The following is a 16,467-nucleotide window of genomic DNA, read 5'->3' on the forward strand; positions in this document are numbered from 1 at the left end:
AAAGGCTTTTGAAATTTTCTTAAAAATATGAGAAATTGCTGTTTATGTTCTAAGCCTTGTAACGTCCAAGAAAAATAAAAGAATATTCAAAAAACGATGCCAATCTAAAGTAGACATATGGGAAATGTGAACTAGTAACTATTTTGGGTGGTATAACCGTCTGTTTTACAAGCAGATGCATTTAAATTCTGAAAAATGCAATTTTTTCAAAATTTTCACCAATAAACACTGAATATATTGACCAAATTTTACCACGAACATGAAGCCCAATGTGTCACGAGAAAACAATCTCAGAATCGCTTGGGTAGGTTTAAGCATTCCGACATTATTACCACATAAAGTGAAATATGTCATATTTGAAAAATGGGCTCTGAGCCTTAAGGCCAAAACTAGGCTGCGTCCTTAAGGGGTTAAACTCGTTTTATTAAGAACTGTTACAATAACAAGTATAAAATCAGTCATACATCTCTAATTACAAAACATGGCACATTGGATTAAGAAAATTTACATACAGCAAATCAAGTAATGAGTATACATAGAGCATTCCAATATGATGATATGTCATAAACAATCGCGAGTAGACTGGTTTGCTTGGACATATGTATGACAATGGTAATAGAGAGACAAAAACCAGAACAGATATAAAAGAACACAAAACAGCCTAGGACCTATGTCACCCATGAGCATCTGATAAATCCAGCACAGCAAGTTCTTGGAGATACATACTAAAATTTGGGCCACCTATATTCCTATCTCACATTATCTGGTGAACTAGCGGAGGGGTTGACTGTCAGAGGGGAGTTATTCCATATATCCCAGACCTTAGAAAACTTAGTACTGCAACCACGATTCATAAATACAACTTTCTCGAAAGGTATGACTGAATTTACCAATCCCTTCCAATGACCAATTGATGGAGGTCGATCATTCATCCAATGCTGTGCTATGGTTTTCCGTGCTAGAGAAAATTGGATTTTTGTTCAATCTTTAATTAGCCCCTGCAGATTAGTTATTAGAGGGGGTAATTGACTGCATAAAATCTGGCTTTTTATTTTTTGCTTTGCTTGTAAGGTGCCTGCTCAAATACTGCAATGAGGAATGCGACCAGAGGAATGGAAAAGAAAATGTTAATGCCGCTTCTGTGCTTGTGGGCAGGGTGAGATTAAAGTCCCCGAATTTAGATTCAATATCCAATCTGGATAGGACAGCAAAACTGGACAGGTATTTAAGAAGGTTCAGGAGGGTGGTAATTGGGGAGTTAAGCAACAGGAGGATATCAGCGAGTAGCTTAAGTTTAGGTTGTATAAAGAAAATTTAAACTCTTTAATGTTAGTGTTAAGGCAAATCTGAACGGCAATTTGTTCTATGGCTAGGATAAATATTAGCGGAGATAGCCAGCAACCCTGGCGAGTCCCTCTAAATATTGTGAAGTTAGAAGAGGTATCGCTACTTTACCTAACGAAGGAAGAGAGTCAGTTTTATAAGGCGCAAACCCATTTAAGGAATTCTCCACGGAAGCCCCAGTGAATAGAACAGAAAATAAGTGGTTTAAACTAGAAATAATGCATGGGAGAAGTTTACATAACCTAAAAGATATACATCTAACAATGTCTTACAAGAAGGTTACATCTTCTATAAATTCAGAACAGCTTCACCTTGAAGGCAAAGCTTTCATGTTGAATATGCTGATCATTCTGCCCAGATAAAAGCAGCAACGTGGTCAACATGACATGTCCGCTTTTGAGTAATAAAGTGAACCAATAAACTTTCTAAAATTCAATTATTGTGCACAATTGCTCAGTGATTTTCGATCTTCTCAATTTTTTCTGTACACACGAAACGAGACTAAAGAGCATGACTTCACATGATGTGACAATTTTATTGACAAACGTAAACTTATGTGGGTGGTTTCCAATTACTGTATATGAAGCAGAAAACCTTCATGGCTCTGGATCTGAATAATGTTCCTTTCATCCGCCATCTTTGGTGCAGAAAGAGCTTTGTCATTTGGTTGTCCAGACTTTAAGAAGATGAAATAATTTTTCTCCTCTTTGCTCAAATCCTTGATTTTCCTCTTGTAAATGACTGAATGGTCTTTACAATGTGAACTGCAAGAACCAAGGAAACACAAATGTAATATCCATGGAGATTCTTCTTCTAAGCATTCAAATGAGAAACATGTCTTAGGTATAAAGGGTAATGGTAAAAGTTTAAATGACAAAAATAATGTATGAAAAAGAGCAATGTGGTTTTCAACACCTCACTAGCCATCGGACAAATTCCAAAAGAGGTGGTTTAAAGAGGACCTATCATGGTTGTGTTTTTTTTTTTATAAACCACATTCGTGGCTGGCATTGTTACTCCACGCCACATTGTTTCAGTACATTGCACTTCTAGAATGCTAGAAGCTATAACATTCTGACTCTGCAAGCCCCTGACTATTAACAGCAGAGAAATAACTTAGTAAAGAAATGCGTAGGGCTGGTAGTAGGTAGATCGGGATAATACTGCCTGAATGCAGGAGTGTTATACTTCTTGATCTCAGTAACCTCTGATTGTGACAAGCATCAGAAACGGAGTGGAAGAAACAGATATATCCACTACACTGACATAAGTTCACCTAATAATAATAAAAAATAATAAAAAAATATATATATTCAAAATATCAAGAATATAATATCAAAATAAAAATATTAAAAGGGTGAAAAAGAAAAATATGAAAATCTAAAAAAATAAGAATGAAAACTGGGAGGAGGAAAAAATAGAAATATTATAGAGAGATCATTGCATCCGCATAGGTAGTATCTGTATTCCTTATCTACCGCACTACATCTAATGGTGTTAATGTAAAGTGCACAGGCACTAATAAAATAAGGCAGATTGTTGCCACAATTCATTTATGCCAAAATGACAAAACAATGTAACAAATGTAACCACATTTAGATGGTAATATATACAATGCATAATACCTTTTGAGATACAAAACTCAGTGAATTTTAAACCACATTCCTCCCCTTATTCCCCACCTCCTCCCATTTCCAGAGATGTGAATTTTTATTTTTATTGCCCCCCGTGTCCCGCTATGACCTCCGTTCCTAATACGCTATTTTTGAGTAAAGGTACAGGGAGGAGACCTCCTCTCTCCTCAGTATCGTGCATCAATGTGACGCTGTCAAATCAGAGCGCCTCCCAGATATGCAGCAGACCTGCTCATGTTGTGAGGTTTACTGTAAGGCCGTCCGCTCTGGCCATCACAGCGATGCACGAGGCAAGATGAGGTCTCCTGCTCTCTGTACCATTACGCAAAATTAGCATAATAGGCACCACACGGAGAAGGACGGTAGCGGGACACGGAGGGGGGAAATAAATTTAGTTTTTTAAGCGTGCTGGAATTGGGGGAGGCGAGTAATCATGTGGTTTAAAATTTAAAAAAAACATGACCAATCCTCTTTAAAAAAAAAATTAGGTGCATGAGTGTCAGGAAGAGTAAACACTGAAAATATCAAAAAAATTATGTCAAGGGAAACTAGGCTGTAAGAAATCATCAAGGGCCGATTCCGACATCTGCTGCCGGATGTAGCTGATGAATGTGAACGCATCCTATCACTTCTGTTTAGCTTTCCTAGAGGGAAGCCTTAACAATAAAAATACACTACCGTTCAAAAGTTTGGGGTCACCCAGACAATTTTGTGTTTTCCATGAAAACTCACACTTATTTATCAAATGAGTTGCAAAATGACTAGAAAATATAGTCAAGACATTGACAAGGTTAGAAATAATAATTTTCTCCTTCAAACTTTGCTTTCGTCAAAGAATGCTCCATTTGCAGCAATTACAGCATTGCAGACCTTTGGCATTCTAGCTGTTAATTTGCTGAGGTAATCGGGAGAAATTTCACCCCATGCTTCCAGAAGCCCCTCCCACAAGTTGGATTGGCTTGATGGGCACTTCTTGCGTACCATACGGTCAAGCTGCTCCCACAACAGCTCTATGGGGTTGAGATCTGGTGACTGCGCTGGCCCCTCCATTACTCCAGTTGCCGAAACGCGCGTCGGGTCCAGACATCCTCATCATGTCCACTGGTATGTTGTACAGCTATCACTGACTTTCTTGCTTGGTATTGGCCTGGTACCTTTTTGTGCGTCTATGCACATTGCTGTATGTTACCTGTAGCACTGATCCTGTAATACACACTATGGCGTATATTAGGCTATCATGCATGTATAGACAATCACTGGATTCAGGTATCTGCATATAATTATTGCCACACATATACTCTCGTGGAGGCAACCCAGGCAGTACATACATGCATTTTATCCCTTGTTGACCTTCTTTTTGCCATCATTTACTAGGCTTCATTAGCTACAGGTCCGCATAGGCACGTATACCATCCTATTTTGCTGTATTAACGAATAAACAAGCTTGTATAGATTTATGTCACATCTACATCTAGTACATGATTGTTTTCGATGTCTTTTTATTGAGTGACTCATCCCCTGTTCCAGTTTTAACCTTTGTCATGGTTTCATGTTAATAAAATTTTGTATTTTTTGCTATCAATTTGTTGTGCTTTAGTCGATCATTTTCTTTGTTGGATTCATCTATTGTTGATCGATGCACCAAGGTTATCTTGGTCATTACCTGGGACGCAAACACAGTAGATCTCATATTGTTCAGCAACGTTGCTTTATATTGAACATTACTCTGTGTCTGTGCCCCCCTTTTTCGGTGGTATTGTATTTGTATATACTTAACCCTTTCTGTGTTCTCACAGAGTCCAATACATCGGGTCCCATGGACTATAAAGCCAGGGAATGTGCCTGGCGTTCTCAGATGGAACAGGTTTTCAAGGATGAGTCCCCAATACATGGTTTTAATGTGTGCAGAAACGTGACTGAGCTCCAGAACAAATATACCAATTTATTACACCGCCGCATGAAAGTGTGGTGGAACAAAACCTTCCTGGAAAATTACATCCAGAGAGACCTTGTCCCAAGGGGTCTAAGAATTCAGATCTTCCCATCTTTTCCTATCATAGAAGAAGAATTCATCTCCAAGTGGGAAGAGGTATGCAACCAGAGCTCCAAAAAATTCATGGAACTTCTGGTTGACCTCAACCACAAAATGATACTGGCCATGGATGTAGAGATCGAAAGTGTACAGGCACAATTGTTTCCACTCATGTCTGCAGATGGTATGTCCAAATTCAAACATAACCTTGATATCCAATTTGTGGAGTGGGAGAAAGACATCCAAGAAGTTAAGTCCAGAAAATTTTCCAGAGATATTGGAGATCTCCAAAATAACAAAGTATATAGGTGGAGAAGAAACCAGGCCCCAGGTGGTCTTAACCGTACCCCTTCCATCTCCTCCATCTCGTCTCAGAGTGAAACCGATACCATGCCCTATAGATCTACCTTCAACACTCGGCCTAAAAGAAAACTGGCACAAAGACAAGCAGCTAATAAAAAACGACCAGATGCACGAGAACCGAGTAGTCAACTAAAGGTAATTAATTTGTCATCACATGTATTTTCTAAAATTGATTTGGAACTGATAGCCAAGGGCCTGACTTTTTCACCCAGTGCTGCTTTTGATATATTTTCTGCAGTAAAAGATTTACACATCTTCGGCCGCTCACTCATTTTCAACAAATGGTTTAATAAACCAGTGGACAGGGATCTGTTTCCTACATCTGAGGAACAGCAGGCACTCAAGGCACTTGAAGATTTGCTGGGAGAACATAACATTGATGATACTGCAGGTAATATTCCTGCATGCATTAGGATTAAATCAAAAAACTTCCCTGCCCTTAGTCTATGCCCCGCGGTGGACCTCTTCATTAAATCAGTAACTCAAGAATTTCATAACATCCCAAGATATATCAAATGCGATAATCTAACTGTGCTAGAGAGAAACAGCTTAAAACAATTGAAAAAAATCAAAGATGTGGTATTCAAGGCAGCAGATAAAGGGGGTAATGTGGTAGTGTGGCCATGTGTCATGTATGAGGCGGAGGCAAACAGACAGCTGAGAGACAAACATTGCTACAAGAGGTTGACCTTCAACCCTCTGTCGGCCTTTAAACGGGAGTTGCAGGCCAAACTTCTCCAGGCAGTGGAAGATAATGTCATCTCCAAAGAACTTAACTTGGCACTCTCAATTGATGAACCCACAATTCCCACCCTTTATCTGCTGCCTAAGATCCACAAAAATGAGAGGATTCCACCAGGGAGACCTATCATCTCAGGTAGGGGCAGTCTCACTGAAGGGATATGCAGATTCATTGACCACCATTTAAAAAACCTGGTGGTCAATTTACCATCGTATATTCGCGATACTGCTGATCTTTTGCAGAAGATCAGCGGTATCAGCATTGATGGTGACATGCTCCTAGTTACCATCGATGTAGAGTCTCTCTATACATGCATTAAGCATGAAGATGGTCTGAGAGCAGTCCAGTACTTTTTGTCAATATCAGAACTTGACAAATCACTATGTGCATTTATTGCACAGATGCTTGAATACATCCTAACACACAATTTCTTTGTGTTCAATGATTACTTCTACCTACAGCTCCAGGGAACAGCCATGGGGGCAGCGTGTGCACCATCTTACGCTAACCTTTTCCTGGGGCTGTGGGAGAGGACTCTTTTCTCAGATGACCGGGAGGAATCAATGGCGCGGGTCCTCTTTTGGGCCCGCTACATTGATGACATTCTGGTCATCTGGAAGGGCACACATGCAGACCTGGATTCCTTCATGGTTGGGCTCAACCTGAATGATATAAACCTTAAATTCACCCATAAAGCACATCCTAGTTGTGTGGATTTTTTGGATGTCAAGATTTTTACTGATGAGAAGGGCTTCATACATAGTGACGTTTTCCGCAAGGAAACCTCTGTGAATGCACTGCTCCACTCTTCTTTATCTCATCCCCCACAGACCATTTCAGCGGTCCCCATTGGACAATTTTTACGGATCAAGAGGATATGTTCCTCTGACTCGTTATTTGAGAAACAGGCGGCAGATCTGAAACATCGTTTCCTAGAGCGAGGATATAGTGCTAGATCAATCAAAAAAGCCTATCGTAGGGCAAAAGGGACCTCTAGGGATGATCTGCTTTTCCCTAAAAAGAAGGTAGAGAAACAGAACCAGGTCAGGTTCATTACAGGATACCATTCTCGATGGCCTCAAATGAAGGAAATCCTTAAAAGATACTGGCCGATCCTCCTGACCGATCCCTCCCTAAACAGATTCATCACAAAATATCCCTCCGTGACTGCAAGACGATCTAAAAATTTAAAAGATCATCTTGTAAGAAGTTTCTATGACCCAATAAAAACTAAATATCCATTCGGGACCAAGGGTCCAAGATGGGGATGTAAGCCTTGCGGAAGATGCGTAGCGTGCCCCAATGTAGAAGATGTCACTACTTTCACCGATGTATCTGGCAGTAAAACTTTTAATATCACTCATTCCATCACATGTACTACCAAAGCCGTTATATATTACGCTGTATGTCCGTGCCCGAAGATTTACATTGGTCTCACTTCCAGAGAGCTGAAGGTGCGGGTACGTGAACATATGGCCGATATAAAGCGAGCAGCAGGGGCAGAAACTTTGGAGATGTTGAAACCTGTGGCCCGACATTTTAGAACACACCACGCATGTGATCCCTCTAAGCTGAAGGTGAGAGGGATTGATCATATTATATGCGGTACGAGAGGCGGGGCCACTAAACAAAAACTCGCACAATGTGAGTCTCGTTGGATCTGGACCCTTGGGACAATGTCTCCACATGGATTAAACGAATCTTTGAGCTTTGTTTCGTTTTTGTAACCATTGACTCCTTGTGGGTCTTGGCTTTTATCTTTTCCTCATCCCTGTTGTCATTTTTTTAAAAATTAACTACCTTCTCTTGTTGTGTTTTCCTTATATACAGAATTATGATATTCTTCCATTGAGTTCATCTGAGGAGGTGTCTTGCGGTCCATTCTTCGCTTCTTCTAAGAGGAAACTAGATACACTATACTGCGCTTTATATATATTTTCTGCATTGGTCATTATATATATATGGTATCATTTGTATCACATATTACTTATCTACTATTTATTTTCATCTTGTATGGATCATTCCGATCCTTTATTTTGTATAATTCACTTCCAATACGTTATTTTTGTACGTTGCTATAATATGTTCTTGTGTATGTGTTCCTTATTAATTTATTTAGTGCTACTAGTAGCATTTATTAGGTACAATTATATATGTTTTAGTCTTTACAAACATAGAGAACTTAAAGTGATATATATACTGCCTGCTGTATGTATAGATATTGGTTTGTATTGTATTTTTGTACCAATACATGTGGCTTCAATATTATGGTTTTTCTAGACTTAATATTTAGGTGTTACCCAGTATTGATTTTTATAGTATAATCGTGTGTCCACTACACTTGTATTTTTACACACACATTAACCGGATTTTCTTATTTTCACCATGTCTCATCACGTTCCCAGTACAATTCACCAGTATCACATTTCACATTTGTCATCTCATTCATAATTTCATCAGCATTCACACTCATCATTTTTTACATTCACAAATTTTCATTTTCAAGTTTCCACATTCACATTCTGTATTATATCTTTTCATCTCACTATTGCCAGTGGTGCATTCATTTATTGCTTTACATCACAACCAACCCCCTCTTCCCTCCCCCCCCCTTCTTCTTCATGTTACACATCACACAATTTACACCATAGGAAGCAGTTTTTATGCTACTTTTTATTTCCAACTATACATAATACCCTGCAAACCATTCGTATCGTAAGTTCTTTTCCTTGTTTCCTTCTGGCACATATCGCTGATGGATTGCGCGCTGGTGTTCATAACATCCTGATCAGATGTTTATGTCCGAGGGGGGAGTGGCCCTGGCCTCTTCCGACCGCTGTCTAGACTCGGAGTAGGATGTGTGGGGGGCGTGGTTAGTCCGCGCCGCCCCACATCCTCTCTGATGACGCGGACCGGAAGTGGGGCAGCGCCATCTTGGTACCCCGCACCAGACGCCGTTTTTTGTCACTTGATTCTGCCTCCTCCTCTTCTTATATTGCAAACATCTGAGCTACGCCCCATATATAGGTAGATTTTAGCAGTTTGACCCTAACCCCGGACGAAGGCAGTTGCCGAAACGCGCGTCGGGTCCAGACATCCTCATCATGTCCACTGGTATGTTGTACAGCTATCACTGACTTTCTTGCTTGGTATTGGCCTGGTACCTTTTTGTGCGTCTATGCACATTGCTGTATGTTACCTGTAGCACTGATCCTGTAATACACACTATGGCGTATATTAGGCTATCATGCATGTATAGACAATCACTGGATTCAGGTATCTGCATATAATTATTGCCACACATATACTCTCGTGGAGGCAACCCAGGCAGTACATACATGCATTTTATCCCTTGTTGACCTTCTTTTTGCCATCATTTACTAGGCTTCATTAGCTACAGGTCCGCATAGGCACGTATACCATCCTACTTTGCTGTATTAACGAATAAACAAGCTTGTATAGATTTATGTCACATCTACATCTAGTACATGATTGTTTTCGATGTCTTTTTATTGAGTGACTCATCCCCTGTTCCAGTTTTAACCTTTGTCATGGTTTCATGTTAATAAAATTTTGTATTTTTTGCTATCAATTTGTTGTGCTTTAGTCGATCATTTTCTTTGTTGGATTCCACTCCATTACAGATAGAATACCAGCTGCCTGCTTCTTCCCTAAATAGTTCTTGCATAATTTGGAGGTGTGCTTTGGGTCATTGTCCTGTTGTAGGATGAAATTGGCTCCAATCAAGCGCTGTCCACAGGGTATGGCATGGCGTTGCAAAATGGAGTGATAGCCTTCCTTATTCAAAATCCCTTTTACCTTGTACAAATCTCCCACTTTACCAGCACCAAAGCAACCCCAGACCATCACATTACCTCCACCATGCTTGACAGATGGCGTCAGGCACTCTTCCAGCATCTTTTCAGTTGTTCTGCGTCTCACAAATGTTCTTCTGTGTGATCCAAACACCTCAAACTTCGATTCGTCTGTTCATAACACTTTTTTCCAATCTTCCTCTGTCCAATGTCTGTGTGCTTTTGCCCATATTAATATTTTCCTTTTATTAGCCAGTCTCAGATATGGATTTTTCTCTGCCACTCTGCCCTGAAGGCCAGCAGCCCGGAGTCGCCTCTTCACTGTAGACGTTAACACTGGCGTTTTGCGGGTACTATTTAATGAAGCTGCCAGTTGAGGACCTGTGAGGCATCTATTTCTCAAACTAGAGACTCTAATGTACTTGTCTTGTTGCTCAGCGGGGCCTCCCACTTCTCTTTCTACTCTGGTTAGAGCCTGTTTGTGCTGTCCTCTGAAGGGAGTAGTACACACCGTTGTAGGAAATCTTCAGTTTCTTGGCAATTTCTCACATGGAATAGCCTTCATTTCTAAGAACAAGAATAGACTGTCGAGTTTCACATGAAAGCTCTCTTTTTCTAGCCATTTTGAGAGTTTAATCGAACCCACAAATGTAATGCTCCAGATTCTCAACTAGCTCAAAGGAAGGTCAGTTTTATAGCTCCTCTAAACAGCAAAACTGTTTACAGCGGTGCTAACATAATTGCACAAGGGTTTTCAAGTGTTTTCTAATCATCCATTAGCCTTCTAACACAGTTAGCAAACACAATGTACCATTAGAACACTGGAGTGATGGTTGCTGGAAATGGTCCTCTATACACCTATGTAGATATTGCATTAAAAACCAGACGTTTGCAGCTAGAATAGTCATTTAGCACATTAACAATGAATAGAGTGTATTTTTGATTAATTTAATGTTATCTTCATTGAAAAAAAAAACTGCTTTTCTTTCAAAAATAAGAAAATTTCTAAGTGACCCTAAACTTTTGAACGGTAGTGTATATTTGGGGATTAAATCACCTTTAGCACTACATGTTACGGACAAGTGCGTTGGTTAAGAGAGGATAAATAAAAACTATCATCTATTCACGAGAAGGGTTCTCTGTGATACTGCCTGAGGAAGGAGCCGGTCCGGCTCCGAAACGCGTCGCTTGTATCCATATTATTAAAGAACTTTCAAGATATTATATTGTTTGCTTCCTTGCCATCAAGGAACCAAGGAACCAATTTCACATCCTTTTAAAATGGAACAGCACCATTTGTAGGGCTGATTTTTGGGACTTCCCACGACACTGCTACTACGAGAAGGGTTGAGAAGAGATAACAAGCTCACAACTGATGACAGTAACCTCACAATAGTAGCATAATGGCATTCTTAGATAATTCAGTAGTTATGTAGGTATCAACGTCTAGTTGTTGTTAATGGTGTAAGATTCCCTAGATACTGGCTGAATGCAGAAGCATGTCCAGCTAGCTTATATAATAATAATTAAGTATAACAGAAAAGGCCAGAGATGTGGAATTTCCAAGTGAAGAATTTTGTGTCATCCAGAAGATTAGTCATGAACCTTTATACCTGACCAAACAGCACAATAATTGATCTGTACCTCATTAACACCCCCTATAGACACAGAACATCTTATAAACTAAAATTATAGAGCTATGGATTATCTTGTACATAGATCTAAAAATTACACTGACTGGAACTTACGTAAAGTCTTTCCCTCTCAGTTCCTGGAATGTCTCATGGTTCATGTTGTGGCAGGGAACTATATTATCAGTCCATTTCAAGCTGTGATATTGGAGTTCTCCCGGAAGAAATCCCTTGCTGTTTAACCCAATTTTGCTTCCATTACTTCTGGACTTTGGCATTACAGCCAGTGCTGGTATGGGCTACCAAAGATAAGAAATGCCCAATTATTACATTACAGTAGAATATACCCGTTATACATATAACCGTTGGTGCAAATAGAAACAAATATTCTTAAAAACAATACATATAATGCATTGAAATGATTCAGTAAAATTATATATTTAGACATGCTAGACAAGGGTGTTTTGATGCTAAAAACGGTGTAATTGCTAAAAACGACGCATGTAGTGCAGTGTATTAGAATTGTGATCAGGGCCTCCTGGCCTCAAGTCCCCTAGTGGGACAAAGTAAAAAAAAAGTTTTAAAAGTAATAAAAAAGAAAAATCCCCCTTTTTCCCTTATCAGTTATTATTAATAAAAAGAAACAAATAAACTATACATAATTGGTATTGCCGCGTCCGTAACGGCCTGAACGACAAAAGTATTCTGTTATCTATCCCGTGTGGTGAACGCCATAAAAGAAAAATAATAATAATCAATACCAGAATCACAATTTTTGGGTCACTTCATCTCTCAAAAAATGGAATAAAAAAAAGAGATCAAAATGGCGCATGTACCTAAAAATGGTACTGATCGAAACTACAGTTCGTTACGCAAAAAACAAGTCCTCACACGGCTTTATTGATGGAAAAATAAAAAAAGTTATGGCTCTTAGAATATGGCAACACCAAAAGTAAATGATTTTTTATAAAAAGTATTTTATAAAAAACTATAAACATATGGTATCACCGTAATCGTATGGCCCTGCAGAATAAAGTGAATATGTCATTTATAGCGGGCGGTGAAAAAAAAGGAATAAACAACAATAGTAGAATTGCTGTTTTTAGTCACCACGCCTCTTAAAAATAGAATAAAAACTGATCAAAAAGTCGCATGCACCCCCTGAAAACTACAATGAATTCCTCAAGGGGTCTAGTTTCAAAATGGGGTCACTATTAAGGGGTTTCCCCTGTACTGGTGCCTGAGAAGCTGCAAATGCGACATGGCGCCCAGAAACCAATCCAGCAAACTCCGTGCCAAATAGCGCTCTTGCCTTTCTAAGCTCTGCTGTTTGTCCAACCAGCAGTTTATGACCACATATGGGGTATTGCCGTAATCGGGAGAAATTGCTTTACAAATGTTGGGGTGCTTTTTCTCCTTTATTCCTTGTAAAAATTTGTACCTTTTATCGGAAAAATTTTAATTTTAATTGCACAGTCTAATTCCACAAAATGCAGCAAAAAAAAACCTGTGGGAACTCAATGCCCACCATACCCCTCGATAAGTTCCTTGAGGGGTGTAGTTTGCCAAATAGGGTCACTTTTGGGGGGTTTCCACTGTTTTGGCACCACAAGACCTCTTCATACCGGACATGGTGCCTAATAAAAATGAGACCTCAAAATCCACTATGTGCTCCTTTGCTTCGGAGGCCTGTGCTTCAGTCCATTAGCGCACCAGGGCTAGATGTGGAATATCTCTCAAAACTGAAGAATCTGGGCAAAAAGTATTGAGTTGCCTTTCTCTGGTAAAAATTGAATAAAAAGGATTTTCTGACAAAAAAAAATGAAATTTGTAAATTGCACCTCTACTTTGCTTTAAATTTCTGTGAAACACCTACAGGATTAATAAACTTTCTAAATGCTGTTTTGAATACTTTGAGGGGTCTAGTTTCTAAAATGGGAAATGTCAACTAGTAACTATTCGGGGTGGTATGACCCTCTGTCTTATAAGCAGATGCATTTAAATTCAGAAAAATTACATTTTTTTCAAATTTTCTCTAAATGTTGATATTTTTCACAAATAAATACTGAATGTATTGACCAAATTTTACCACTAACATAAATTAAGCCCAATGTCTCATGAGAAAACAGTCTCAGACTCGCTTAGATAGGTTTAAGCATTCCGAAGCTATTACAACATAAAGTGAAATATGTCAGATTTGAAAAATGGGCCCTAAGCCTTAAGGCCAAAACTAGGCTGAGTCCTTAAGGGGTTAAGCGGTGTCGTTTACAAAATAGGGGTCACTACTTGGGGGTTTGTTTTACTATTTGACCTCAGAGCCCTGCAATTGTGGGCCAATGCTGTGAATATCACCAAGATAGACCTCAAATGCGCATGGTGCTCTTCAATTCAGAGCCCTGTCCTATGTCCAGGCAAATGATAAATGCCTTAAGGGGTGTAGTTTCTAAAATGGGGTCACTTCTTGGGGGCTTCCACTGTATTCTGGTACCTCAGGGTTTTGCAAATGCGACATGGTGCCCAAAAAACAATCCAGCAAAATCTGCATGCAAAGTAGCGCTCCTGCCTTTCTGAGCCCTGACTTGTATCCAAACTACAGTTTATGACCACATGTGGGATATTACCGTACTTGGAAGAGATTGGCTTACAAAGGTTGGGGTGCTTTTTCTCCTTTAACCCTCAGAGAAATAAAAAATATGTTTATATTAATTTTCACGGCCTAACTCCACTACATTCCACAAAAAACCTGTGGGGTCTAAATGCTCACTATACCCCTCGATAAATTCCTTGAGGGCTTTAGTTTCCCAAATGAGGTAACTTTTGGGGGGTTTCCACGGGTTTGTTCCCTCAAGTTCTTTGTAAATACGACATGGCACCCTAAAAACATTCCAGCAAAACCTGAGCTCCGAAAGCCAAATGGCGCTTCTTCCCTTCTGAGCCTTGCCATGGGTCCAAACAGCAGTTTATTACTTCTCTTCAATCCTGACATGGTGCCTAAAATATATTTTAATAAAATAGAGGCCCCAAAATCCAATAGGTGCTCTTTTGCTTCTGAGGCCTGTGTTTCAGTCCAGTAGCACACTAGGGCCACATGTGGGAGATTTCTAAAAACTGCAGAATCTGGGCAATAAGTATGATGTTGCGTTTTTCTGTTAACCGCTTCCCGACCGCCCACTGTATATTCACGTCGGCATTTGCTGGGCTCTGTGCAGTGCCGACGTGAATTCACGGTGGGTGTTAAAAGCGCGATCCGGGTCTCTCAGAGTAGCGCTGACACCCGGATCGCGCTGTTATCACCTGCCTCTGGTCCCGGAGATATGATCGGGACCTGATTAGTTCAGATCCGGTCATGTGATCGCAGGGAAAGTGTGTTGTAGCAACGAACTGGAAAGTTTGTTGCTATAACAAACTGGAAAGTTTGTTGCTACAACAAACTTTCCCGGGGACCGATTGCTGGTGCTGCAGTCTGCTACAAGGCAGAACCGGGGGCCATATAACGGCCCCGGGTCTGCCATGCACAGCAGCCTTATGAGAACCAGCCGGATGCTGGTTCTCATAAGCTTCCTGTCAGTGTGACTCAGCGTCACACTGACAGTTTATAATACGTTACACTACCTAGGTAGTGTAATGTATTATAGCAGCGATCAGTGCTGCCAGTCTTCAAGTAAAACAAGTAAAAAATAAAGTAATAAAAAAGTTTTATAAAAGTGTAAAAACAAGTTATAAAAGTTAAAAAAAAAAAAATGCTTTTTTTCCTATAAGTCTTTTATTATAGGAAAAAAATGAAAATGTTAAAAAAAAGTACACATATTTGGTATCACCGCGTTCGTAACGACCCAAACTATAAAACTATAATATTATTTTTCCCGCACGTTGAACACCGCAAAAAAAATAATTAAACAGTCAGAATCACTTTTTTTTGGTCATCAACCCTCCCAAAACATAGAATAAAAAGTGATCAAAAAGTCGCATGTACCCCAAAATAGTACCAATAAAAACTACAACCCGTCCCGCAAAAAACAAGCCCTTACACCGCTTTTTTGACGGAAAAATAAAAACGTTATGGCTCTCAGAATATGGGGACACAGAAAATAAATTATTTTATCAAAGTGATTTTATTGCGCAATCGCCACAAAACATAAAAAACCTATATACATATGGTATCGCCGTAATCGTACCGACCCGCAGAATAAAGTAAAATGTCATTTATACCGCACGGTGAATACTATAAAAAAATAAATACAAAAAACATTGTCAAAATTTATGTTTCTTTGTCACTTTGCTTCCAAAAAAATCTAATAAAAAGTGATTTAAAAAAATCACATGTACCCTAAAATGGTACCAATGAAAAGTACAGATTGTCCCGCAACAAATAAGCCCTCACACAGCTCCGTTGGAGGAAAAATAAAAAAGTTCTGGCTCTCAGAATATGGCGATACAAAATGTGCAGTGTTCCAAAAGCGGATAAGATCGGGCGCCATTTATCAGTGCAACACCGGACACATATCTGCGGATTATTATTTATTTACACCATTATTATACCCTCTTATTATGCCCTGATGTACTCCGCACAGATTACATATACCCCCACATCATAAACTGAAATACCAGCAAAACCCCAAACAGAACAGTTACCAAGCAAAATCTGCGCTCCAAAAGCCAAATGGCGTTCCCTCCCTTCTGAGCCCCACAGCGTGCCCAAACACCAGCTTACGTCCACATATGACATTTTATATCCGGGAGAACCCGCTCAACATTGTATGAGGTATTTGTCTTCAGTGGCACAAACTGGGCACAATATATTGTGCATTAAAATGGCACATCAGTGTAAAATTTTAATTTTCACTTTGCACCATCCGCTGCGCATTAACGCCTTGGCGCACCACGACTTAATAGCAGGTCGTGGTGC

At 39.6% G+C, this 16,467-nt stretch overlaps 1 protein-coding gene across 1 annotated transcript in view; it reads right to left on the reverse strand.

The window, feature by feature from the left end:
* Nucleotides 1-411: 411 nt before the first annotated feature.
* CFAP92 (cilia and flagella associated protein 92 (putative)) overlaps nucleotides 412-16,467 on the reverse strand; it is a 181,420-nt gene continuing 165,364 nt past the window's right edge. Inside the window, exons 17-18 of the mRNA XM_075833826.1 lie at nucleotides 11,679-11,860; nucleotides 412-2,108 (exon numbers count right to left, since the gene is read on the reverse strand). Coding sequence (XP_075689941.1) covers nucleotides 1,916-2,108; nucleotides 11,679-11,860 — 375 coding nt within the window. The 3' untranslated portion in view covers nucleotides 412-1,915. The remainder of the gene's footprint in view (nucleotides 2,109-11,678; nucleotides 11,861-16,467) is intronic.

Source organism: Rhinoderma darwinii, chromosome 7 (genome assembly GCF_050947455.1).
Source record: "Rhinoderma darwinii isolate aRhiDar2 chromosome 7, aRhiDar2.hap1, whole genome shotgun sequence".
Classification (NCBI taxonomy): domain Eukaryota; kingdom Metazoa; phylum Chordata; class Amphibia; order Anura; family Rhinodermatidae; genus Rhinoderma; species Rhinoderma darwinii.